Consider the following 27,320-nt stretch of genomic DNA (forward strand, 5'->3'; position numbering starts at 1 on the left):
TGCACTGTAGAGTATAGAACATCAACTGGAAATTTTTTTTATTCAAAAGATTGGTGCTTTACTAGATTCCGATTTGAATTTTAGCTTTTCGCACCATACTCCCTCCGTTCCTTATTATAAGAGACATTTGATGCTTATGGCATGTTTCTATATATAAGAGACACTTACAAATTGTCTCTACTTTTTTGTGTTGATTTACTATCTTACCCATATTTATTATCTCCAACTCACACTCTCTCTCCCTCCCACTTTTCTTTCTTTTAATAATTTAATTATTCTCTCTCACGCTCTCTCTCCTTATTAATGAGGGCATTTTTAGAAAAAAAATTATACTTTTTACACATTAATTGTTCTTAACTAATTTTAACTATTTTTTTGATCAACGTATTTCGGTTATTTGTCTCTTATAATAAGAAACGGAGGGAGTATTATTTACATGCCATAAATTATATAATTTACTCCAAATTCTAATTATTATCAATTTCAATTCCATATATTGAATTTTAAATTTGTAGTAAATGATATTGTTCCCAATATTGAGGACCAACCTGATTTTTTGTTTTAAAAAAAGTGATTATATGAAATCCAGTCATTTTTTGGGCTCCACTTATTAAATAGCAGTATTAAATTTTCTTTATCATGTCTAATACATGATGCTTTGAAATTTGGGGGGGAAGGGCAAGATATTATTAAATTCAAATAAAATGCACTGTTTGACCAAGAAAAGACTCAAATGCACCATTAAGATTTTATTGATTTGTATAAAGATGTTATAGCTGTACCTCGTTTTCTTATCTTTCTTTTTTTGGTTTACATCTTGTCCATTTCATTTATGCCTAAAATCCAAAATATGAGGCTTTTGCTCTGATCCAACCCTTTCGCATAAAAATGCTAGCAAGTTAATAAAGTCTCTCGTATAAATACAGCAATTAAGACTTCATTATAATGAGTTATGCAGCTATTTCCCCCAATCATCCCCCAAAAAAAAAAAAAAAGTGACTCTGCGTGGTGCTTATATAGATTTAAGGGAAAATTAATATTTTACTTTTTCAATTTTTGATTCATTTATGACTCAGTTTTTCAATTATAACTTGATGCTTCAACTTGTTAACTCATCTGAAACTCACTCAAGAAGAATCATATATCAAAAGGATTAAATTATTAAATGAAAAAAAATTTAAAAGCTGAGTTTCAAATGAATTTTCCAAATGATTAAAGGTTGAAGGACTGAATTACGTCAAATCATAACTGAGAGGCTGAGTTATAAGAAAATTAAAAATTAAAGGATCAAAAAATTTATTTTTCCTAGATTTAATATCCCATTTATTCTAGCCCCGGGGAACTCAGCATCATTGGTGCTTGGAAAACTCTATGACCCTTTGTAAAAAAAGGCTAATCCAAACACCCGCTAATTTTCCATGATGGCCTAATTTTTGTTGAGAAAAGTGTCCTTAGATGTAATTTACACAGGAGGCAGAGATCCTTCTCTTAATAAGCAGTTAAGTTCTAAGTCTTCACTTTCATTCTCAACTCATTTACTCCTCCGGGCTTCACCAAGTACCAGTTCCGTTCTTCTTGGTTCCTCCGGATTTACTCAAGGCTGCGTTTGGAAGATTGGAAATATGGCTGAACAAGAAGCAGCAGCGAAATCAGGATGCTTCTCTCGCTTCTTTCGCCTCCTTCTCTGTGCTCACTCCACCAATGCTCCTCCTATCCACCCCTCCGATCACCTCCCTCCTCCCCAAACACTGCCTTCCCTCCCAGACAAGTCTAGTCCCGTTCCTCCTACCCCTGGTCTAGTCGCCAGGCTCATGGGCTTAGACTCGCTCCCAAACAACCCCCGGGTCTCCATCCGGGTCGCGCCCGACTCGGTTCCCCGAAGCAAGTCCGTTAACTTCATCGATTACTTGCTCCGGTTTGATCCCGCCCACCAAGAGCAAGAAGGCAGCCATCGTCGCGTCAGAACGTCGTCGTTTCGTGAGGTTCCTGTGTTGTCGTCGTCTCCCGCGACGTCGCTGTCGTTGCAGCCGGAGAAGGACGACGACGTTGTCGTTTTCTTGTGGGACGATGTTGACATGGCTGCTCGCGAATCGAGGCCCGGTGGAGTTGTTCGGCACAGGTCGAAGAAACAGGAGGTGGGTTTGCAAGAATCGAAGAAACAGAGGAAGGAGAAGAATAATGAAGGGACGAAGAAGAAGAAGAAGAAAATTTCGAAGCTGAAGAATGAGCCTAGAAGAAGAGTCTCTGTTTCGACAAGTGCAAGCAGAGATTATGGGTCTGGTAGCTTGAGTCCAAGAATGAGGAAGGAAGAGTTTGTTGATGAACCCAGATTCAGAAAGAAGGTCAGAAGCAGGAAGTCGCCGAAGAAGATGCAGAATGAGAGATGCTTTGAAGATCTCAGCCCTGTTTCAGTTTTAGACGTTGGCGACGACGAAGAATTTCCATTGCAGAGCAAAACCAACTTTACAGGTTTGATCTCTGAATTTCCAACAAGGGAAAAAAAATAGAGAATTGCGTAGAATAATTATTATTTATATAAATTAAAAGTTCATAATGTGGCCCTTGATAAGTAAAATCAGTTTCAGCCATCACTTTCCGCGTTAATTATAAAAATGAGTTATGCCTAAGTTTAACAAAATTCGTTTTATAAAAAGTATTTTGCACGTTATGAAGGGAAAGTTGTGTAATTAAATATTACATAATGTAAGAAAAATTGCTGGAAAGTCCCTCCCTATTTTGGATTTTTTTTTTTTTTTGCTTAAAATGATTTGAATTGAGTGGGTGTAACTTATTTTACAGATATAATTTTTTTTCAACTATATGCAACATATTATGTGCTGATTTGCACAGAATTAAAGGTGCATTACATACAACTTATAAAAATGAATTATACCCACTAAAAATGGGTTACACTTAAGTCTTTCAACTAATTGAGTTCAAGTATCTTTTGACAGTAAAAATTTAAAGAGAAAATTTTTAGCAGTCTTTTCATAGTGTAATTTAATAGTAGAGTGAACTAGTTAAAACCAACAACATGACGTGAACCATGTGGTTTTATGGCTAATCTGGAGGGCTTATCTCAAACTTTTTGCAGATGAAACAAAGGGAATCGCCTCAAAGTCAAAGAGAGAATCTTCAGCTGAGAGATGTTTGTCTGGAGGCAAAAGCAACCATAAAAGTGAAACAGAGGAATGCTCAGAATTAATGGCCAAAATTCTCAAATTAACAGAAAACGATGTGCAAATGTTTGATTGTGTCGGGCGGAAGAAGGGCGTGTTTGGGAGTGATTGTTTTGAGGAAATCCCTTTGCTTCTCGAGGATAAAATCTTCGACCTCTTGCTGCGTGAGGTCGTCCACGAACTTTTAACACACTGATTACGACAATTTTTGTCTTCATGACCTTATGCATGTATATTATAACTAGGTAGTTTTACTATATTTCCCCTTCCATATGTACATGTTGTAGGCCAACCCATGAGATGTTTCTATATGGAAATTAATTAGGTCTAACAAACAACTGAGATTTGAATTCTTATTAGAGAAGGTGGTCGCATCTAATGTCAAATCGTGCCTTAAATAAAATGACCTTGGATAAAAGAAAGACTACAGATAAGGGGAAAAGGGTGGAAATGAGTTATGTATGCTGTTGACAACAGATTTATAAGCTTTCTTTCAAGATCCTTTCTAGCCTTAATGAGTCTTTGTCACTGAATTTATTAAAATTTTCTTACAAACAATGATAAATAAGGAGGAGAAGTTACAGTAGTTTTGTTCAATTAAAAAAAAAACAAACAGCTAAAACTCTTGAATGAATTTGATCGACAAACTTCAACTCTGTGTAGGTTTCTTGTATATATATAGGGTCAAAGTTTAGCTTCGAGTTCCCACGTGGTTTTTTTTTTTTGGGCCAATTAAAATAGTAGCTCAAACTCTTGAATGATTTCGATGAACTAGTGCAATCAAGTTTGTGTTGGCTTCGTACAGGTAGGTATAGGGTCCAGGTTTCAGTTTCAAGTTCCAACATGATTTCTCAGCTCACAGAGATCAAACGAGAAATACCAAGTTATGAGTCACTCCTTTGATCCTATTTCTATTTATAGAATAGAAAGAAAAGATAATTTTTAGTCTTATTTATAGGATACTGAGAGAAATTTTTTGAATAAATGTATAATTTTACTCTTAATTTATTATTGTGTTGACTTTGTTCATGTGAGATATAATGTATATTAAATAAGGATAAAATTGGAAAGTCATTAAATCTTAAATGAGAGTTAATAAAATTTAAAGTTTTTATTGGTCCATGTGAAATATGATGAAAGTGCTTTATAAATAGGACCAGAGGAGTATAAATTAGGAAATCTCATAAATATTGTGAAATTTATAAGTATAACGGGTTCTCCCTCCTAATAGATTAGATTTTTCTTTTAAGTTTGTACGCATCACATTAGCATTTTTATTAAGAGCATGCTATCCATAGAGAGGGTTACCTACAGAGAACTTTGACTGGTAGGAGGCCGTTGTATGCTAATCACGTACTAGAGGTTGTCAAAAACAGGAAATGAAAGCAGATAAATGATGAGAGGAAGCAAGTGGGAAAAGAATTCCCAGAAAAAGGCTTCATGAATTAAATCCGCAGGAGGAAGATGATGTTCACACTCTCAAAAAACACAACCCACTAGTTCCATTCAATAAATAGCCAGGGCCCTTCCTATCATCACTAGGCACTCTGATCTTATAGCATTCCTGTATGGTTTTGTGGGTTGGCCTAAATGTGTTCACACTAATGTCAAATTATAAACTCAAATACACTTATCCCTGTGTTGAATTCTATTATAGGCCAATCATATCAATAAAAATACATAAAATTTTGATTTTTAAATATTCGAATATAATTATATATATAAATATTTTAAGAATTATTTCATAATTTTAATAGACTTTGTGGGCGTATCAGATCCATCAAAACCCAAACATTTGCAGCTTTAGATTTGAAGGTTGATAGGGCAGGGCTATTCTATTCACAACCTAGGCTGGACCATTGGTGTTTTCGACTTGGTCAAAGATTAGAGATCCAGTGCTTGATTAAGCCTAGCCGAAACAGCATTTTTAGGGTTACGTTTGGCCCAATTTTGACCAATCAGCAGGGAGCAAATCCCACACAAAAATCAAATTATCAATTATTGCTATTATCAATCATCCACAGTGTTGCTTTGCCTGTTATCCTGTTCCGCTTCAACTTCTCTCCTGTTCTTTTCATTCCGGCCCCCAGCCCCCAGGTCAAAGAGTATATCGGGTCGGATCATGGTGGATGGGAAAACGGGTCTATGAACTGTTTGAAGCATTTTTTTTGTCTTCATCAAAATACTATAAACAATGAACAAAAATTACCAAAATGTTACTTCTCTGATTCTTAATATAAGACATAATTATTAAGTTAATTTTGGTATTAAATATAAGACATATTTCTTATATTTATCAGTTTTTTTTTTAAAATTACCCACATTAGTAAGTGAGGAAGGAGGATATCAAGAAAGATAATTATGGTGTTTTAGAAAAAACATGTCATATTTCTTATAATTAACTAACTTACCTAATTTTTTTAATATAATGAAATTAGTTAAATAAATTTTATATTAAAGATTAGAAGAGTATATGGTGAGAAATATTTATCAAAGTATTATACTAGAAATTGTTTACGATTTCATTTTTCCTGCCTGCCACCGTGCCTATGACCATCCATGCTTGACATATTTTAATGGAAAAATGAAATCTTTCATAAAAGAAATGATGGGTTGAGGTGTTTAAATATCTCAAAAATATTCACAAAAGAACATCCAGTATTTGAAAAAAAATTTTAGCCCTTATACATCTTGAAAATTTGTTTTTGTAACAAATATATATATTCTTATCATTTTTCACTGTTAAGTTTCATTATTAAATTATGTGGTTTGACCTATATCTTTAACGGTCAAACTTAATATGATTGACAGTTAAAAACAGAAATACTAAAAAATAAAACTTTTTGAATATATTAGAGCCAAAAAAACTTTCAAGTATTAGGTATTTTTTCATGAATACTTTTAAGATATTTAAAGATCTTAACTCAATAATAAATTTAATGTTTTCTCTTATCTCTGTCTATACCACGACATCACCCTATTTGTATATTAAAGTAACTCAGTTTTTATCAACCAATTCCTAAGACACTTATCATTTGACATTTGAGAATCACCACATAATAGTATCTCTAATTTTAAATAGGGAAAACCATATCATAGGCACCTCTACTTTCTCTCAATTTTTAATTTGGTACCTATGTATTTTTTCCTTTTAATTAAACATTTAATTTTATTTTTTTTAGCAACATTAGCTCTTATAACTTTGTTCTATTGGCATTTTTAGTCTCTACATAAGGATTAATGATGTTAATTAAGTAAAATTAAAGATTTAGTTAAGAACAAAAAACACATAGGTACCGAATTAAAAATTAAAAAAAAATACAGATACCTCCAATATAGTTTTTCCTTTTAAATATAATATCTACTTTTATAATACAAATTGCGCTTCTTGTATTATAAAATAAATCTTATACCTAGAACCATATATACTATATTACAACAACGTGAGAAGACATAAAGCTCCTCTAGGTGTATGATGTTGGTTTTGACTAGATAAATCAATCTTCACTGGCATGGTATCTAATCCAATAACATCACACTAGCTATATTAAAATTCTCACATATAGTTATTTAAATCCTTGAATGTTATGGTTATAATTAATATTGTCGTGTCATTATTGTAATTTAATTAAAAAGTATAGTAAGAGTTATGACAGTTGTAGGTCGTTGGATCAACTTTGTCCCTATCGCGTACTATACAAACCATCCCTTTTAACTTAATTTCCTCTTTAATAAAAGGGAAACATAATGGTCCACATAATTGTCTTCATTCAACACTATTCTTTATTAACATCATTTTAGCCCAATCATGTATTCTTTTTATGAGACCAACAAAATTAAAAAAATCATCAACTATTTTTTTTTATTTGAACTCATATAATATCAAATCATATGCTACCTCCGGTCCTAATTATAAGAGCTAGTTGACTAATTTGAGGAGATTAAGAAAATATGTTGAGTTAGTTATTTGCAATAAATAGGTATCGTTTTTCCTAAAATATCTTTGCTAATCAAGTGTATTGGCTAGAATTACTATTCTTAGAAGGACTAATTGTGAAAAAAATTTATAAATATGAGAGACAAAGTGAATTGGGATCTTATATTTAGGATCAAAATAAAAGTCAAACAAGATTTTATATTAAGGACAGGAGGTAGTACTTAATAATACAATAAATCAATAATGATGGTCAATAATGCCTTCTCTCAACTTGCTCACTACTGGCCACTTTTTTGTTTTTTTGAAAAAAAATAAGTAAAGAAAAATGGAAAATGAACTTACTTCCCAGATATGTTTTGGACGATATATAGTCGCCCTATGTGATAATTAAATTAGTGTTCATATGCTCACCGACAAAGTATTTTGTCGTTTAAAGAAAAAATTATTACGGAATCATGCCAATAAATAATTTGTAGAATCTTAGTATCTTACTATTATTGTTGACAATTTCAAGTCCTCAGTATTAAAAATATATAATTCACAGCCATAACTCATAAATTTAATATTATATTCCTAAAGGATGCTATATATGAATTTAGAGTTCATTGTGAACAAAAGTAATAAAATAATGTTTTGCACTTGTTCATGAAATGACTCCTCATGTAGTGGATTCACATAACCAGACTTAGGTTTTCATTCATCCATGTCAGATCTGAATCCAAGCTTCAGATTATTTATCAATGACTGATTCTTCCTTAATTTACCCTTTTTTTTTTAATTTATCAATGACAGATTCAAGTGAATGATTAATTTACTCTCTTTTTTTGGTGTGTATTGGAAAAAAATTGGTTATGTTTTTCGGCCAACTTTTCAATGTAATTTTTTCCTTCGAAATGTTCAAATAATTACAAGTTCATTAATTGAGTTTTTCTTTCCATAATGTATTTTTACAGAAGCTAGATTACATGGGATATCTAATATTTTTGAATTAAAATAGGGTTTGATTTACTGATTTATCGGTCCCACTGGTCTGTTAATTCTTTCTTTTTAAGGTTGAATCCAATCTTTGAAACAGAGAAAAGAAATTTATATGTATATTTATTTGATTTTCTGTTGGTTGTGTAATAAAAATAAAAGTGGAAGTGGAAGCACTTTCGGTAAAGCGATGATTGAAGCAAATGGTCCATCAACCTCAAAACGTTGCTTCTGAATGGAATAGACATTATGATGATGATGAGCATTATCTTCTTAAGTGTTAGGTAATTAGTATTAATTAACTTAATTAATTCTGCTCTTTTCCATCATTTTCTCTGTGTGTGTGTATCTGCACCTACTACCAGAAGCAACTCTTTGTCCATACCATTCCCTCCATGATCAAATCAAAGAGTTGCATGATAAAATTCATAATTGTGATTTGATAGTGCCAGGTTATGAAATATTAATTAATAATGAGAAAAAAAATTTCAAACGTCTGACTTTTCTCAAGAAATTGCCCAGGTGTGGGTAGAACCGTTTATATTTGTACTCCTCACATTGTAAATGCAAGACATATTTTATAGTATAAATTATACTATAAAATGAGTCTTATGTTTAAGATCGAAAGAGTATTTTTCATCATATTTTATAAAAACTTAATATCTCCCCAAGAGAAAAAACTAAATGTGTCAATAACACCAATATTTTATTAATAAAAAATATATTTCAACAATTGATTTATAATACAAGCATATATATATGATTTGATATTCAGGTTAATTTATTATATATTTGTTACTTGATTACATTTTAATCTATTATATATTCAAAGGTTAAGATGCAAATTTGTCCTGAAAGCTTTTACTCAATAGCGTCAGGTATCTGGAAATCTTTTGGGAGCATATTTGTTCTAAAGGCTTAAAATCGTAACAATATTATCCCGTGCTACTAAAAATGTTAACAATCAATGTCACTAGCTTAACAATCAACGTTAGCTTTTTTATGGCATGAGACAATATTGTTATTATTTTAAACTTTTAGAGCAAATTTGTTTTCAAAAAAACTTTCAAATACACAGAGTTCTATGGTCAAAATTTTCAGAACAAATTTGCACCTTAACCCTATATTAAATTAAATATACTACTTTTTTTGATTCTTAATATAAGATTTAGTTTGTAGCACATTTCATTAGTTACATTACATGAAAATGAATAATAATGTCACTTACTTATAGATACACATTGGCCAAGAAATTAATTAAAATCATTTGGCATGTGGTATATTTTAAACACTTACTATATACTACCTTCAGTTCTTAATATAAAAGCTTGTTTAACTTTTATTTTGATCTTAAATATAAGACCTCTAATTTACTTTGTCTCTTATATTTATTCATTTTTCCCTAAGATAGTCCTTATAATAGTGATAGTTCTAGCCAATACACTTAATTAGCAAGGATATTTGAGAAAGACATCACTGTTTATTACAAATAACTAACTTAATAGCTTCTTTAATCGACTTAAATTAGTCAACTAACTCTTATATTAAAAATGAGGTAGTATTTTTGTAATTCATTGAGAATATATTTCATATTCCGAATTTGGATTCTTGTGAGAAAAGATCACGGGGAAACTATCACGTGAAACGAAAAAAAAAGAAATATATAGTGTATATGAATGTGACCCACACACCTCATGTAGCGTGTGCATATTATCAGGTAGAAACACTTCATATAGTATTTACAATATAATCAAATATATATGTTTCACAACAAAACTACTATATTTATCTATTTTTATTTTCGCAAAAACGTAACCTTCCATGTGAAAGATCCCTTCAATAATGATGCAGGTCCGCTTATTTCATATTTCTTCCATATATATCTCATCTCTTTCAATCATTGATTCCGCCATAAAATTATAACCCCATGTGGTTCCATCCATACAAATCAAATTTAATTGAATAAAACTAAACCAAAGTGCATTAATTAATATGGGACAACGCATTTCTGCTATTATTTTAATATAAATGATACAAAAGAATGAGTTATTTAATGATAAATAAAATCAATGCTGCGTAACATTTTTTTTTAAAAATTGCTTCTGTCCTTCAAAGGAGGACTATCTAATTAATTACAATTATTAATAATAACTCCAAACAAAAAAAATGGGGGGGGTTAAAGCTTATCCCTGTTTTTATTTTTCTGCTGGAAAATTAAATTAAAGCTTATCCCTAAGTTTGCTTGTGCTAATAAAATTGCTGGATTGAGCAAGACAGCATAATAATGAAGGGACATCAAAGAAAAAATTGATTAGCTAATGAAGGAAGCTTAGATAGATATTTCAAGAATAAAGGAGGGTTCTAGAATATAATTAACTATATAATTAATCTATAACTACAACTAATTAATCCTGCAAAATATAAATATAATTAATTAACTAACTACATTTGTGGTCTTGTGAGCTTGTTAAGAAGAGCTGTGATTAAAGCGTCTCTTCTTTCAGCCCTAGCTTCTTCTCTAATCCTTCTCTCTTCTTCCTTCTCTCTCCATCTCTGCTCCATCACCATCCTCTCATTCTCCAGAGCTTCCATGGCCTGCCTCCATTCCATCTCCTTCATCTTCCTCTCTTTATCTCTCGCTTCAAAGGCTTCCATCCACTGTGACTCTATCTGTATCTGTTGTCTCATGAACTCTTCCAGAATCTCCTTCAGCTTGTTACTACTGCTGTAATTCTCGCTGTAACTTTTGCTCCTTTTCATCTTCTTCTTCCTCGAGCTTCTCTCTCCCAGCTGACCTGTGCTCATCTCTTCGTTCTCGTCCTCGTCTTCCGACGACGCGTTCGCCGTCTTCTTCTTCCCTCCTCCGCCTTCCGCCTCCACCAACAGCATTCTCTGCATCCTCGCCGTGAAAATCGCCTGAAGCTCGTTGTAAAATGGGAATTGCTGCCTCACAATTTCTGGCTCCGCTGTTTCACATCCCTTCCGTTTCATAAAAGCCAGTACAAAACGCATAAGAGAAAAGTAGCAAATCTGGCAACATTACTAACACTAAAACAAACCAGTTCTGGTAATAGTTTCCTTCCAAGTTTTAACCGTGATTTTCGAATATTTCAGTGACCTTTTATGTTATTAGTGGTTTGGATATATATGGTTCTAACAAACTATAATGGGCTCATATAAAATATCTTATAAGTAATTTTTTAATCGTGATTATGGAATTCATAATAAGTATACAAGAAGAATTTGTTTCGATTTACGTAAAATATGCTTATAAGAGCTTTTGAACTCTATCCCAACCCAAACTGGTCTAATATATAGCTAATAATAACGTGAATCTGAAAGATCAAATCTAGCAACATCTATCTAGCTAATGATGTAGTTTTCTGTTATTATGAAATGTTTGTAAAATATGGAGAAAAATGTATTCTATATACACAATGTTTTTTTCACTTCGTACCATTAAACCATAAGACAACTTTTCAATAAGGTTAAAGTTGTGACTAGATCAACTAAGATATACTCATTTGGTCCTATTTATAAAGCACTTCCAATATGTTTTACACAGACAAAAAAAAACTTAAATTTCATTAACTTTTATTTAAAATTTAATGACTTTGTAACTTTATCCTATTTAATATATATTATACCTTGTATAAATAAAGTCAACATAATAATAAATGAGGGGTAAAATTGTACATCCATATAAAAAATTTCTCTTAGTACCCTATGAATAGGACAAAAAATACATTTCTCTCTGTGCCATAGACAGGACCAGAGAAGTATGTCTTAATGCAGATATAGTGGGTCATGTCCTACTTGAGAATGATCAAAAGAATTATATGTGTCTGTGTGTGATTTTGATCTCAAGACATCAATGAATCCTTCATGGCAACTCGTTAATGCCATGGTTACTACATATAAAAATCACACACACAATGATTAGTTGCAAAACTTGAGATATTAGCTAGCTAGCATTAAGAATACGAATTATATGATCTAGGTTATAAACGATTACACTTCAATAATCTTGTAAGTAGGGACAATTAACTGCGAAGTACATATGCAGAATTTAGTTGAAATTTAAAATGTTACATCGTATATAATTAGTACATATTATTCAATGTTACCAAAGCACCAAACAAGTTAGTTAGGAGAAAACCCATGAAAGGTAAAAGCTACATACGAGCTAGAACTTTTCACAAACACATATCCTTCAAGAACCAAGCATGTTTATATAAATACCGGACAACGTCATGCCGACATCACACAAACATATCGGACACAGTACGATCCTGTTCTGTAAAGCGCCATCATGTGAATCGCAGCTTTGTAAAAGAAAGAGAAAACAGAGATTTCATTGGGATTTGATTAATAGAGGGACAGATAGGGATCAAGTAGGGACAAGGACGAGGAGGAGGAGGTGGCTGGTACCTTGTACCTGGTGACGAGGTTTTTCCACTTGCACTTGCACTGTTCTGGGCTTCGAAGGTAACCCTTGTCGCTCATGGTGTTAGAGATGAGTTGCCATAGCTGCTTGTTCCTCTTGGTCTCCATGAAATTCTGATCCAGCTCTGCTCGAATCGCCAGAAACTCCTTCGTCTCTTGGACGCTCCACTGAGGCAACCTGTCGACGACGACGCCACTACCCACATCGACGTTCATGGTAATACCAAGAGGCTGAGGAGGAAGATGATGATGATGTTGTTGCTGCTGATGCTGGGGATGAAGATGATGATGATGAAGATGAATCTGATCCATTCAGTAATATTGATCGAATCGAGAAAAGTGTAGCGAGTGATTGTTGATTTGGGTATTACGAGAGGAGCAGGGAGAGAATGTTTGAATTTGTGAGGGTTTTTGTTTGTTCTGGGGAGGTTGGAGAAGAGAGAGAAAGAGAGGGAGAGATATATATGATGAAGAATAAGGAAGCGATTGATGAGAGAGAGAGAGAAGTGTGAACCGGCAGGTGTGGATCGTGTAAAGAAGAAAACAACAGGAGGATGACATAGTTCTTTTTTTCTTTTCTTTTTTTGCTTAGGGGTCAAATTCAAGAGAGATTTCTCTATTACAATTATTATTATAATTCCATTTCATTCCACCTTATTTAATTTCAAAAAGGGGAAAAAATTCAACCTTTTTTCCTTTTTATGACCATTAATTTCAAAAGCCTTCACATCATTCAGTTTTGGTTCATTGTATTGTGAATTCTTAAAACAATTAACCTTCCTCATTCAATTAGGTCAAAAAATATACTTATATAAATATATTTATATATAGTAATATAAAGATTCTCTGCTATCATAATATGACACTAAACATTTTTCTTGAGACCCTTTTAAGTGTGAAATTGTTAAGTGAATGTGTGAGTGATGATGACAAAAAAAAAATCCTATGAATATTATGACTTATTTTATTTCTCACGCTATATGCTTATAACCATGCACTGCACTGAAGTATGTTGAATAATTATATATGGGACCTATTAAAAAAATAAAATACATTTACTAATAAAATAAAAATCTCAAGAAAATAGTAAAAAGATATAATGATGACCCGTATCAATTTAAAATAAATGGCTAAAAGTTGAATTTAGAATTAGAATATTCGCACTAGCTATAAATAAGTAAATTGAGGGCCATGTTTCACATAGAATTGAACGTGAATTTTAGAGTTCATGACATATTATAAGACTATCTATATAAATTGGAGTTAATTTTAATCAATAAGTTTCATTTGTATAATATATATAAATATATAAGAGCTTGATAAATGATTTGTCGACATTAAAAAATTATTCAAATTTGTCATTTATAATAAATTGATATTATTTTTCTTAAAATATTCTTATTAATTATGTTTATTGACACTGCCTATCAATAAAAACTCAATAGTCAAATTATTGGGAAAAAACACATAAATATCTAACAAAGTGAATTAATATTTGAAATGTATGATTAAATTAAATTTCTAATTATTTTTTATATTATGATCGGAAGTAATATAATGGATGAATTGTGAAGTAGAGAAAAGAAATAATAATAATAATGATGGTGGTAATAATAGTAATAGTAGTAATAATAATAATAATAATAATAATAATAATAATAGTGTGGGGGGAAATGTAGAGTGGAACGGCAATCCCATCCACCTGTCTACGCGGAAACTTTATTGGGGGGGACGGGGGGGTGGGCTCTCTGCTTTTTCGGAGGCATTCCCATTGCGTCTACGTGTCGTCACGCTGATGACAACATATTTTTGGATCATTCATAATCTCATTGCTATATTTATACTCCTTTTCCCTAAACATATCATTATTAATTCTTTTATTTAGTAAAATATTTTGTGATTATTTTAATAGGGGAATTTGAATGACGCGGCAGCAACATATCTAATAATTTCCCCCCTCCTTTTGCTATGGTCTTCACACCCTATTAATCTCTGGGCCCACTCTACATATTGCTTCCCCTCCAAGCTCTTCTTCCCCAATTTTATCTTCAATCTCGTTTCATCTTAGTTTATGGGATATGCGTATACTCCTCTAATCTTTAATATAAGATCTATTAAACTAAATTGATTAGATTAAAAAAGTTAGGTAAGTTAGTTAATTATAAGAAAAATGACACATTTTCTCTAAAATACCATAATCATCTTTTTTAATGCCCCATCTCCTTCTTCTACTTGATTATGATTGAGGGAGTATCATGAGGGTAATTTAGAGAAAATTGATAAATATGAGAAATATGTCTTATATTTAGGACCAAAACCAACTCAAGAATTGGGTCTTATATTAAAGACCAGAGGAGTATTATCTGACGCCCTTGATTTAAGATTTTATTTAATTTTTATTTTAATTCTAAATATAAGATCTCAATTCATATTGTCTCTAATATTTATTTATTTTTTTAAAAATAGTCATTCTACTGATGATAGTTCGAATCAATAAACTTAATTAGCGGAGATATTCTAAAAAAAACTAATTTATTACAAATAATTAATTTAACTTATTTTCTTAATCTACTCAAATTAGTTAATTAGGTTTATATTTAAGATTGGAGGTAGTATATATATTGTTTATAATAATACATAAATAAGATTTTGTTAAAAAAATTACAAAAAATTATAAATAATACATGTTATTCATTTTTTTTTTACTATGCATAAAGTACAGTAGTGGTAAGAAAAAAATGCACGAGTTTATTTATGATTAATGAATAATAATGAAGTAATTATAGTTTTTTTTAACATATATTGGTGATGATAATAAAAGGGATCAAAATTAGTTTATTTAGGACGAATTTCGAAATGATGTTAATATAAATTATACCTCAAAGCGGCTAGACAACAATGAAAGTTTTGAAATAATTATTACGACGTTTTTAGTGAAAATAATTGATTATATTTAATATAAGAAGTAAGAACATGAATCAATTATTGTTTTTATGGACATATTCAATGATTATATTTGAAATTTTGAAATTGACATGTTTTTATGAAAATGGGGGAACATGGCGGTTTTCGATCAAAATCAAATACCGTGAAAGTACGTAGCTTTACCTTAAAAACCATAAAAATCTATTTTTGTAATGCTAATAATGTCAGATGTTCTTGAAACCTCAACCAAGGGGATTCACTGGTCAAATTCTATAATATTTATTTCAAAAAAAATTAAATCTTAAATCACCGTCACCCCTTTTGAACTTGAGCATATCTGAATTGTTTGTCACAACTCACAAAGAGAAACTTCTCAACAACTTTTTCACTAGAAAAGGAGGAAAAGAAACACTCGAATATGATTTTTTTTCTCGATTTTCTCTTTAATTTACTTCTTTTTTTAGACCTTATTAGTTTCTTATGATCTATTATGGAAGCGTTTGGATAGAAACCAAATCATGATTTCAGAAGTGTTTTTACGAATTACGAAGTAAATATGTGGAGAAAGTTACCTCGTTTTGCGGAAAAGTGCTTCTGAAACCGTGGTTTTGAGAATGCCAAACACTCTCTGTACTCTCGTCCCATAGATTACTGCAACTTTTATTTTGTAACTTTTTTTTATGCTGTCAGTATATATTGGTTTTTCTTTTTATAAAAAATGTGGAAGCTCACATTTTGTTATCCAAGATGATTTCATTATTTTGGGCACGCAAAGACAATGTAATTAAAAATAAAAAATAATACTACATCTCATTCTAATTATAAAACCATGTGAGGTAGTATTGTTTTCCTTCCAGCAACACAGATTTTGCCGCGTGAGGCGACAGAGAAATGGTACGTAAATGGAGGCTGGAACCCAATACTTATTAGCTGCCAAACTTTTGTTTGTATTTGAAATATTTGAAATTTAAATATAATAAAACAATTGAAATAATTCAGAACATCTGAATATTTGTCGTTTGATATATTCCTATATTTTTATTTATAATACCCAAATCAAATTAAATTTTTTTTAAATTTTATTAATTCTTTTTTAAAATTTAAAATTTTTTTAGCTTTGCTTCGTATACTTTTCAATAAAATAAAATTCTAATAGTAAAGTTAAAAATTTATTAGGATAGCATATGAATGCTAGATTACATAAAATCTTCTCAAGCGATCTTATAAACAGAATCCAGTGAGCGGTGAGTACTAATTATTTTGGGATATTAGCAGGCGTGGGCCCACAGACGCGGTATTCTGCCATATCCTGTCCTATGTGTGGCGGAAACCAACCATATCCCTCCACGTGGCGACAGCGGGTCTACAAGAATGAAGCGCAGCCCCAGTGTCGGCGGTGGCGCTTTGAGCCAAGGAATCAACGGAGGGGTTGGGAAAAATGGTTTTAATAAAGTCAGTAATTTTAATAAAAAAATAATATAAAATGATAATGAAAATTTCCTAAAAGGGCATCCCCTCGATCCAATCAGGGCGGAGCATGTATCATGAAAGGTAGGACTGCACAACGAACAGATCGGATCGGATCAGATCAGAACCCAATCCAAAGTTTGATTTGATTTTTGATCGGGCTGAGTTTGGCAGTCTGTAATCTAATCCAGTCCAGTGATGACCTGAAGTTGGATTGGACTGGACTTAGTTTACCAGACTAGTGGATTGATCCAGGAAGTATAGGTTTCTAATTTTTTTTTTCCTTTTCTTTTCTTTATGGGAAGTAAGATTTCAACATGTTAAATACAATTTAAGATAATAAAAAATACCTATAATCATATATTAGTAAAACTCATCCTAAAATATTAAGACTTCATCATAAATACATAAAAATCTCTAAAAACATCAAAAAAAAAAATAAAGGTAACATCTAAATTATAAATTATTGAAAAATAAAAAATTCATCTAGATTAGACCAGACCAATCCAGATGATCTGATCACTTGGTCCGAAACGCAATCTCACCCAATCAACCAGTCTGGTCCAATTTAGTCTACTGTCATAATATAGTTTTATTTAGACTAAATTGGATAGGATCATACCACGTCGAGTTGGATTGAACTAGACCAGATCACCGAGTTTTTGCACATTTCCAGTGACAGGAGACCAGGGCTCTGGTGCTCAAAGATGGAAGCGTGGGCGGTTGTGGTGTGCACGGACAGCACTGAAACATAACTTTCAACATGAAGCTGGACTGGGCATTCCAAAACCAGTGAAGAAATTTTCCTTTGCCTTTGACCGTCCCTTGGAATTTTACCAAATTAAAAATGTATTGATTATTTTAATGGTTTTAGTATTCAACTTCTTTTTATTGATTGAACTTATTACTTGTGTTTTTTAACTACTAATTGTCATGGAATTTATATGCGCTGTGTTGTGAACTTGTGGGGCACAAAAATGCTGTTGCAAATAACCCAAAAGCGTATAAATATAATGAAACAATTCAAAGGTTACATTTTAAAAATTTTCAATCTGATAAAAAAAATGTATGATCGAGTTATATTAGTATTATATATGTTACTTTCGAATCACTATGTAACATGTGAGCGTACTTGTTTATCGTTTAATATTTTCAAAAAATAGAAAACGACAATTCAAAGGGCATAAAATAAAAGACAGCCATTGGCATTTCATTACGAGGCTGCTAATTATTTATTAGGTCGCTGCCCAATAATGAGCATGCGTCACATACTACCTCCGGTATTAATTATAAGAGGTAGTTGACTAATTTAAGGAGATTAAAAAAATAAGTTAAGTTAGTTATTTGTTACAAGTAGATGTTATTTTTCCTAAAATATCCTTATTAATCAAGTGTATTGGCTAGAACTACTATTACTAGAAGGATTACCTTGAAAAAAAAAGGCATAAATAAGAGAGACAAAGTAGATTGTGGTCTTATATTTAGAATCAAAATAAAAGTCAAATGAGATCTTATATTAAGAATCGAAGGTACTACCTGCTGTTCTAATTATAAGATCCAGTTGACTAATTTGAAGAGATCAAGGAAAGAAGTTAAGTTAGTTATTTGTAAAAAATAGGTACTGACTTTTCTAAAATATCTTTACTAATAAACTATATTGGTTAGGACTACAATTATTAGAAGGACTATCTTGAAAAACAATACATAAATATGAGAGATAAAGTAGATGGGGCCTTATATTTAGGACAAAAATAAAAGTCAAACAGGGTCTTATATTAAGAACTGGAGGTAGTAGTATATTTGATGTATTTTTAATTGTTGATAATTGCAAATAATAAAACTAAATCCTCCTTGTCTTAATAATTTCGTTCACATTATTAAAAAGATTGATTTTCAAACTTGGAATGAATTGTTTGAAGTAGATTAAGTTGGGTATCTTATGCGCGAAATTAAATAATAAAACTGAAGAATCCATGCGTTTCACACTTTAGAAATAAATTAATGCTTTTTGTGTGTGAAATTTAGAGGGACAGTAAAGTCAAATGGACCAATTGAGGTTATACATACATGTGTAATATAATTAAATGGAAACATTTGCTGAACGTGTTATCTTAAACATCCCTTTTCAGACTTCAGATATTGTCGGTGTTATTTATTCATTTTATGATAAATTTATCTAAAACATAACAGTGACTTTTTAATTTTCCTGCACTAATTTGTTAAATACGTACACATTTACACATACGTAATTATATATTTATGCTGAAAGTAAAGGCAAACATAAAAGATATTTTTGTAAATGAAATATCCACATTCTTTTTCCTTTTTATTAAAAGACAATTTTATTAGAAAGATAAAAATAATCCATAAAACGCCAGCTCACCATATTTGAAAAATTTAAGCTAATCGCAAGTTAACCAAATTACATTAATAAAATCTGCAATCAAAATTATTAATGGTTATATTTATCTCTCGTATTTTTTTAAAAATTTTGATTCTGACTCTGTCTTTAACAAGCAATACGACTCTAATTAAGGGATTTTTTTTTTCTAAGAAAAAGCAATCACAATATATTCAGGAAAATTTTTACCAAATGATTTTGTGCGTCTAAAATAAATTATTTACTTCCTACTTTTATTAAAATCACCTGAAAACATTTAAAAATTAAAAAAAGTCCCCCACAGAACATTGATGGAGTATTTTTGTCTGACTTAAAAATGTGATTATATATATGGAAGGGGCTTTATTTTTTGACTCCATTAACGCACTAAGAATTTTTTTAGATGTTAATGGTGGTAGCTTGTTTGAAGCTATGCACTACTACTCCAATAAGTTAACTTCCCTCTTTTTAGTTCAATAATTAAAAATGTTTTAAAAAAATAATTATTAAGTGTGGAGATATAATTGGGTCTTCATTTGTCTCTGAAAAAGTTGAACTTAATTAGCTTTGACATAGGAATCTTGAAAAGGATCAGAGATTAATGTTTGAAGTCATTTTCTGAGGGAATTATGAAGTCAAAGGCCATCATTGTGTAATATGACTTAATTAACTGTTGAATTTTACATTTATTCTTCTTATGTCCTCAAATTTCATTAATTTAAAAACTAGCCCCAAGCTTTAATTATTTTCCTCCACGATGTAATTAAAAAATAAGTTTCGCTTACTTAAATATTACATAACTAATAAACTGTGACACAACCCAATGAATGACAAGTTGACAACATCATATTTAGATCACACATTGAAGTGGGGTGAATAAACGACACGACGTTTTAATCATACATCTTTACATTTTGCTAATAATTAATTAATTACTCCTCCGGTCCTTATTATAAGACCCCATTTGACTTTTTATTTGGTCCTAATTATAAGACCCTAATCCATTTTGTCTATTATATTTATGTATTTTTTTCAAGATAATCCTTCTAATAATGATAGTTTTAGTCAATATACTTAATTAGCAAGGATATTTTAGGAATGACAACACTTATTTATTATAAATAACGAACTTAACTTACTTCCTTAATCTCCTCAAATAAGTCAATTGGGTCTTATAATTAGGACCGGAGGAGTATTAGAGTTCAAGGACTTCAACGCTAACGAAATAACGAAAAAGAAAAAAAAAAATCAATGCTATTGAATAATTTTTTCGATGAAATTTCTCAAAAAAAAAAAAATGAAGTGAGCCCCCCCCCCTTTGAGTTTTGTTTAATGCCTGATACTTTTCATCCAGTTCACGGAAGAATTATGCTACCAGATTTATTTTTAGAAAATTTTAAATAATATTTTAATAAAACAATAAATATAACACATTTACTATAAATTTGAAGATCAACTCTGCAATGAAAATAAAAATAAATGAAAAATGCAATAAGGACACGCTGTGCTTCCATGATCTGTGACTGTTTTGTGCCAAGATTTATCAGCACATCTTTTGGGCTATACAAATGGCCCAAAAGAAATTTCTCACTACCCCTCATTTAATGGGCTTCTTCTGAGCCCAAGTGTGCACGTATTCAATAAAAGAATAACACATTTCGTGATGGATTTAACAATTCCTCACTATAACGCTTGACAGTATTTTGAGAGATTAGCCTTTCATCATTTGAATAGAAGGATACTCAAAACACCAAAAAAAAAAAGTTTGGGGTATTATCTAATTCAAAAATTGGATAAGAAAAACGGGGCTTGAGCTTCTTTATTTATTTTTTTTGAAAAAATTATTGACAAAAACCTTTAATGAAGAAGTTTTATCATGTGGGATCTTCAGAAGAATGTTCCAGTCATTCAAAGCTTTATTAATTATATAATGTTTGGGTTTTGTTTCATGTAATCTATTAATCAATATCTATATTCCTATTCATTTTCCGATCACGTGTGCGTAATCAGCTCAGTTAGGAACAGACTTTAATGCAACATTACTCATCAAATTATCACGATTCAATAATCCAAGTCAATTACCTTTCAACCATGTTGCTACTATACGTTCATTCCCTTTTTATGAACCATGGATCTTAGCCCCTTTTTTTTTTTGGCATTTATTACGTACTTCTATCCTTGTATTCAAATTTGGTGCGTTTCTTATATTATTACCTCCGGTACTAAATAATAAATATAATATTGTTTATAGTGCAATTTGCACTACAAATTATATTTTATATTTAAAACATTTTCCTTATGCATCTTCTCTCTAACAATTAACAATAAAAAGGGAATATGAAGAATTCTAAAGCCCTTTTTTGTTTTTTTGTTTTGGACTGAAGAATTCTAAAGCTTAGTCAGTCATAAACTGTGAAGGCCTTTATTTCCTCATTTTACGTGGCTAATTCGGTATAAAATAAGAGCCTATATTTTTTTTTTTTCGTTTTTGCCTTTTGTCTCTATTTATCATATTTAATCAGCAATTCATGGTATATGCACTTCTTCAAATCTTATTTATATTGCAGAACTAGCATTGACTTGTCCGTCCTTTGCACGGATAGAATTTACTTTATTAAAAAATCTTTATCACTTCATAATGTCAACGTAACAATAATAGAATTTGTAAACAAATAATAGTATTGCGATGATTTACTTAAATGTAATCAATAGTTTCTTTTCTTTATAGCAATTCTAACAGATCAATTCAATACAAGTTATATGGATGTGAAAACTACTTTTAGAATAAACCATTTAGTATTACATATCAATATAAAATAGAATGACATGAAGTATTTGATTGAAAGCTTGGCAAATTCAAGTTGAATATCAATGCTAGTTTCTTTTTTCAGCGCGGTTTTATCCACAGGTGAAAAAAAATTCATCTTATTTTTTGCTGGAAGATGATGTAGCCCAGGCCCAGGCCCAATAAGTAGTGTTTTCACTTATTAGAGAATAGGATTAATTTATACACTATATTTCTTGATTATGTTAGGATTTATCTGTTTTTATCCTAAATTTATCTTAGATATAGATTCATCTTAGATTTACCCTAGATAGTCTTATTGGCTTTATATAATGTACCCTTATTCAGTCAATAAAGGACACAGAACTATTTTTTTCGCCCTTATTTGCTTATGGTATTAGAGTGCACGATCATGGGAGAAGGAGTTTGAGTCACAAACACCTGCAACCATGGTTTTAAAAACCAGACCGAATCGATTGGTTCAGGCCGGAAGCCGGTAAACCGGCCACTTGTCTGGTTAGTCGATAGTCTGACTCGATATGACCCATCGTGAACAGGAAGTAACCCAGATAACCTGCTAGGTTAGGGGGGTTACCAACTTGTTTTTTTTCTTGCCTCCAGATGCTGAGATAGCTATCGTTTTGCTTTGACAAAAATAACACACTTAATCTAGCCTCAGACTTCAAGTGTTTTCACGAAGGAAAAGAAGACGAAGATGTTGATAGGAGAAGAATAAGAACAAAAGAGAAAAACAAAATAAAAGAAGGATGAAGGTGAAATAAAAAATGAAAGAAGAGAGAAAAATAAAAGCCATGAAAACCTACCTAATATCGTCGTGCAGATTGTAGAGAGAAAGAGTGCTTGAGAATGAACAATGCAAAGAGACAGAGGAATAAGAGTGAACGGTAGAGAGAGAAGTAGCCACGAATGAACTGAAAAATGAAAAGATATCAGATTCAAAATGTATATTTGTTTCGACACCATTTAATTTCAATCAATGTCTTGCTACACTTACCAATGCATTTGAGAGGTTCAGAAGAACATGCAGCCAAAAGGCTTAGTTTATACACTAGCTTCGACCTTTTTTCGATACCTAAACCTACCAACTTTTTGTTATAAAAATTATTAAAAGGATTAGAATTTTGATTAGGTCACAATATTTTTTCACATGTTTATTTTAAAATTTTTTTTAAACTCTTCATATATTATTTTAATTTTATTATTTGACATTTATGTTTATACTTATATTATTATTATCTACACTGAGTAATATATATTTAAAATATATCATTTTAATCATGACTAGCTTGACCCTAAGTTGATTATAGTTTGAACCATTAACCCTTGAATCACACCTTTAACCACTTTAGTAACCAGTTCGGTTTTTAATACCTTGCCTGTGACAAAGTGCGAACTATCAAGTTGCACAAGCCCACAACTCGCATGTGCAATTTGATGAAAGGGTAATGACCCTAATGGAATTGAATGAATTTCCACCCCTGTTCGGGACATTAAGACGTCTTGGAGGAAATAACTCCTTGGCTTCTTCGGCTCTTATGGCCAAAACAACATCTTAGACTTAGTCATCGTCCTCGTCTATGTCATCAAGATTTATGTCCTCATCTATGGGTTAGAACAGGGGACAGCAATCGAGACTCAACAGATGATGATTGTCCACAAGTTGAAGGGAAGCAACTATCTGCAGTGGTCTCAATGTGTACTTATGTACTTACAAGGCAGGAGAAAGGAAAAATATGTCAATGGGGAAGCTCCACAATCGAGCACCAATGACCCAAGCTATGACACATGGTTCGCTGAGAACAATCTCGTAATGACGTGGCTATGCAACTTTATGACAATAGAGATTAGTGAGGGCTACTTACTTGCTAAGACAGCAAAAGAAATATGGGATGCTGCAAAACAGACATATTCTGCGATGGAAAACACAACTGCCTTATTCCACATCAAGAGACTACTCAGAGAACTAAAACAAGGAAGTATGACTGTTACACAATACTATATTGCCCTCACATGTTAATGGCAACAATTGGACTTGTTTGATGTTCAAGAATGGAGTTGTAGTAGGGATGCTCAACGATATAGACAACTGGTAGAAAAGGAAAGGACCTATGAGTTCTTACTTGGCCTTGTGGAGGTATTTGAGGACATGAGGGGAAGAATAATGGGAATGAAGCTGCTACCTTCATTGTTTGAATCTTTCAACATGGTTAGGTGTGAAGAAAGTAGAAAGCAACTCACACAGAACCTGGCGGCTCCATTTGAAAGTTTTGTACTAATGGTACAAGAAAATCACACACCTGAGCAAAGAGAAAAGAAGAACTCTAAAGGGTGGTGTGATCATTGCAACAAGAATGGTCACACTAAAGACACATGCTAGAAACTATATGGTAGGCTAGCGAACCTAAAACAAAAGTGAAGACCTAAAAGTAAGGGCTACACCATGGTAAGAGATGAAAAGGAGGAGAACGGAGAAAGCCTTAGTCGAGAAGAATTGCAAGTTTAAAGTGCATCCTTGAGAAGAATAATAACTTGTTCTCTACTCCCAAAATCAATATGGTAAAATCAGGTAATTCTATTATAACCTCAAATGCCATGATAACCCATTGGATCATCGACTCAGGAGCTATCGATCACATGATGAGTAACAAAAAGCTGTTTAAATTTATAAAGTATTGTCACGATGAAACTCTTAAAGTGAAAGTTGCCAATGGAATCTTCTCCAAAGTTTGTGGTGTAGGAACATTGAACTTTCTACTAGCCTTGAATTACAGAATATTTTATTTGTTCTTGAACTCACATGTAATTTGCTATTAGTAAGCAAAATAACTTAGAGCCATGGATATAGAGTGATTTTTGATGATGTTGGCTATGTTTTTTAGGATTTGACAGCGAAGAGGGCAATTGGCATTGCTAAGGAATGGGATGAACTCTATTATCTAGAAGGGATGAAGAGTGAGAGCAAGGCTTTACTTAGTTCAGATTCTTTAAATAAAGATGTATTGTTGTGGCACTCTAGGTTAGGCCATCCTAGTTTTGACCATATGAAACATTTGTTTCCAGATTTATTGAATAAAAATTATATTCCTTTTCTTTACGAAACTTGCCAACTTACAAAACAAACAAAAACCTCTTATCCAAAACAATCCTATAAACCAATTGCACCCTTCACTCTCATACATTTGATATTTGGGGACTCGCAAGAATTAAATGGACTTCTAATGCTAGGTGGTTTGATACCTTCATTGATGATCACTCACGAGTGACTTGGGTATATCTGATGAAAGAAAAGTCAGAAATATTGAAAACCTTCAAAAGCTTTCACACATTTATAAAAACTCAATTTTAGGTGACAATCAGGGTGTTACGGAGTGATAATGCAAGAGAGTACCTTAGTACACCATTTAAGGAGTTCCTTGACTTGCAAGGAATCCACCATCAAACTTCGTGTATTTATACACTTCAACAAAATGGAATAGTTAAGAGAAAGAATAGACATCTTTTAGAAGTCACTCGATCCATCATGATTGCTAGGAATGTCCCAAATTTATTCTGGAAAGAAGTCATTCTTACCTCCACCTATCTCATCAATAGAATGCCCAAAAAAGTCCCAAATTACGAAACACCAGTCCAAAAACTACTAGAAACCTATCCTAGTTCCCTTTTAGTATCAGAGATTCCCTTGAAAGTATTTGGATGCGTAGTATATATACACAAAAATGACGGTGACAAGCTGAATCCACGAGCACTAAAATGTATCTTTCTTGGGTATTCACCTACTCAAAAAGGGTACAAGTGTTATTGTCCAACTACAAAAAAAAGTCTACGTCACTAAAGATGCTATGTTCTCTGAAGAAGATGTTTATTATCCTAAATTACCCATTTAGGGAGAGAATTATGATACAGATGAATGGCTAACCTTGGATCCCATAACCCAACCAAAACCAAAACAACCCAATCAATGTCCCTATAATACCTGAACCAACTTTACCAGTTTTAGACAGTCAGCCTTCTGAGCCTCCTGACCTTGAATTTTCAACAACAGAACCACAAATAGCAAATAAACAGCACCCAGCCCCCAACCTGAACCTAACAACTTACAAAATAGTGCCTAGGTTGATACAGAAATGAACCATTAGCAGAATAGTGAATCTAATGAGGAAGAAGAGCAAGAGAATGGAGTCCCTCACATTCCAAGGCATAACCAAGACTCTAATTCAATGTCAAACTTTGAGGAACTTGGCTGGCCCATTACTCTTAGAAAAGGGGTAAGATTTTGTACTTAGCATCCAATTAGTAAATTTGTTTCATATGACAAATTATCTCATAGAATGCAAACATTTGCCATGAGTTTATCTAATGAGATGATACCAAAAACATTTCAAGAAGCCATTAGTGATCCTAATTGGAAAAAGGCTATTACTGAAGAATTAGAGGTATTAGAAAGAAACAAAACATGGCGAATTATGGATCTGCCTTCAGGGAAGAAGATAGTAGGTTGTAGATGGGTGTTTACCATCAAGTACAATCCAGATGGGAGCATTAACAAGTACAAGGCAAGGTTTATGGCCTAAGGGTACACACAAACTTATGGAATTGATTATCAAGAAACTTTTGCATGAGTAACCAAACTCAACACCATTAAGGTACTTTTGTCAGTAGTAGCAAATCTAGACTAGCCACTTTACCAGCTAGATATAAAAAAATGCCTTCCTAAATGAAGATCTTGAAGAAGAAGTATATATGGATATACTTGTTGGCTTGTGAAACTCTACAGGCACAGCAAAGGCTTGTAAATTACAAAAATCATTGCACGGGTTAAAACAATCCCTTAGAGCTTGGTTTGGGAGATTTTTCAGGACAATAAAGAGAATGGGCTACTCACAAGGACAATCAGATCATACACTATTTATAAGACATAATGGTGGTCGAATAACCATCTTAATAGTGTATGCAGATGATATTGTTATTACTAGAAACGATGAATGTGTCGTGAGGGAACTGAAGAAGTCCTTAGTAGATGAATACGAGATGAAGGACTTGGGACAACTGAGATACTTCCTAGGGATGGAGATTGTGAAAACAAAAAAGGGAATCAATGTCTCTAAGAGGAAGTATACACTTGACTTGCTACGGGAGACTGAGATGCTTGGAGCAAGACTAGTTGAAACTCCCATGGAGGCTGATTGTAACTTAGAGTACGAAGAG

At 32.0% G+C, this 27,320-nt stretch overlaps 2 protein-coding genes across 2 annotated transcripts; one reads left to right on the plus strand and one right to left on the minus strand.

Annotated features, from left to right (window-relative positions):
- Positions 1-1,622: 1,622 nt before the first annotated feature.
- Positions 1,623-3,458, plus strand: LOC114719627 (uncharacterized). The gene is made up of 2 exons (XM_028905139.1): positions 1,623-2,469; positions 3,095-3,458. Exons 1-2 carry the CDS (start codon positions 1,623-1,625, stop codon positions 3,373-3,375), a joined length of 1,128 nt encoding a protein of 375 aa, XP_028760972.1. The 3' UTR covers positions 3,376-3,458.
- Positions 3,459-10,382: 6,924 nt separating this feature from the next.
- LOC114719643 (trihelix transcription factor GT-3b-like) lies at positions 10,383-12,942 on the minus strand. Its single transcript, XM_028905160.1, has 2 exons — positions 12,523-12,942; positions 10,383-11,070 (listed from the first exon to the last, which is right to left on the minus strand). Exons 1-2 carry the CDS (start codon positions 12,847-12,849, stop codon positions 10,534-10,536), a joined length of 864 nt encoding a protein of 287 aa, XP_028760993.1. The 5' UTR covers positions 12,850-12,942; the 3' UTR covers positions 10,383-10,533.
- Positions 12,943-27,320: the final 14,378 nt, after the last annotated feature.

The sequence above is a fragment of the Neltuma alba genome, unplaced genomic scaffold (genome assembly GCF_004799145.2).
Source record: "Neltuma alba isolate B1F8T4 unplaced genomic scaffold, ASM479914v2 tig00011927_pilon, whole genome shotgun sequence".
Taxonomy (NCBI): domain Eukaryota; kingdom Viridiplantae; phylum Streptophyta; class Magnoliopsida; order Fabales; family Fabaceae; genus Neltuma; species Neltuma alba.

What these genes read in the sequence shown, in the direction of transcription:
- LOC114719627 (XM_028905139.1), top strand. Translation starts at nt 1,623, where the DNA reads ATGGCTGAACAAGAAGCAGCAGCGAAATCAGGATGCTTCTCTCGCTTC. An exon ending in GAGCAAAACCAACTTTACAG is followed by an intron (nt 2,470 to 3,094) that starts GTTTGATCTCTG and finishes AACTTTTTGCAG; the next exon opens with ATGAAACAAAGGGAATCGCC.
- LOC114719643 (XM_028905160.1), bottom strand. Translation starts at nt 12,849, where the DNA reads ATGGATCAGATTCATCTTCATCATCATCATCTTCATCCCCAGCATCAG. An exon ending in ACCTCGTCACCAGGTACAAG is followed by an intron (nt 11,071 to 12,522) that starts GTACCAGCCACC and finishes ATGAAACGGAAG; the next exon opens with GGATGTGAAACAGCGGAGCC.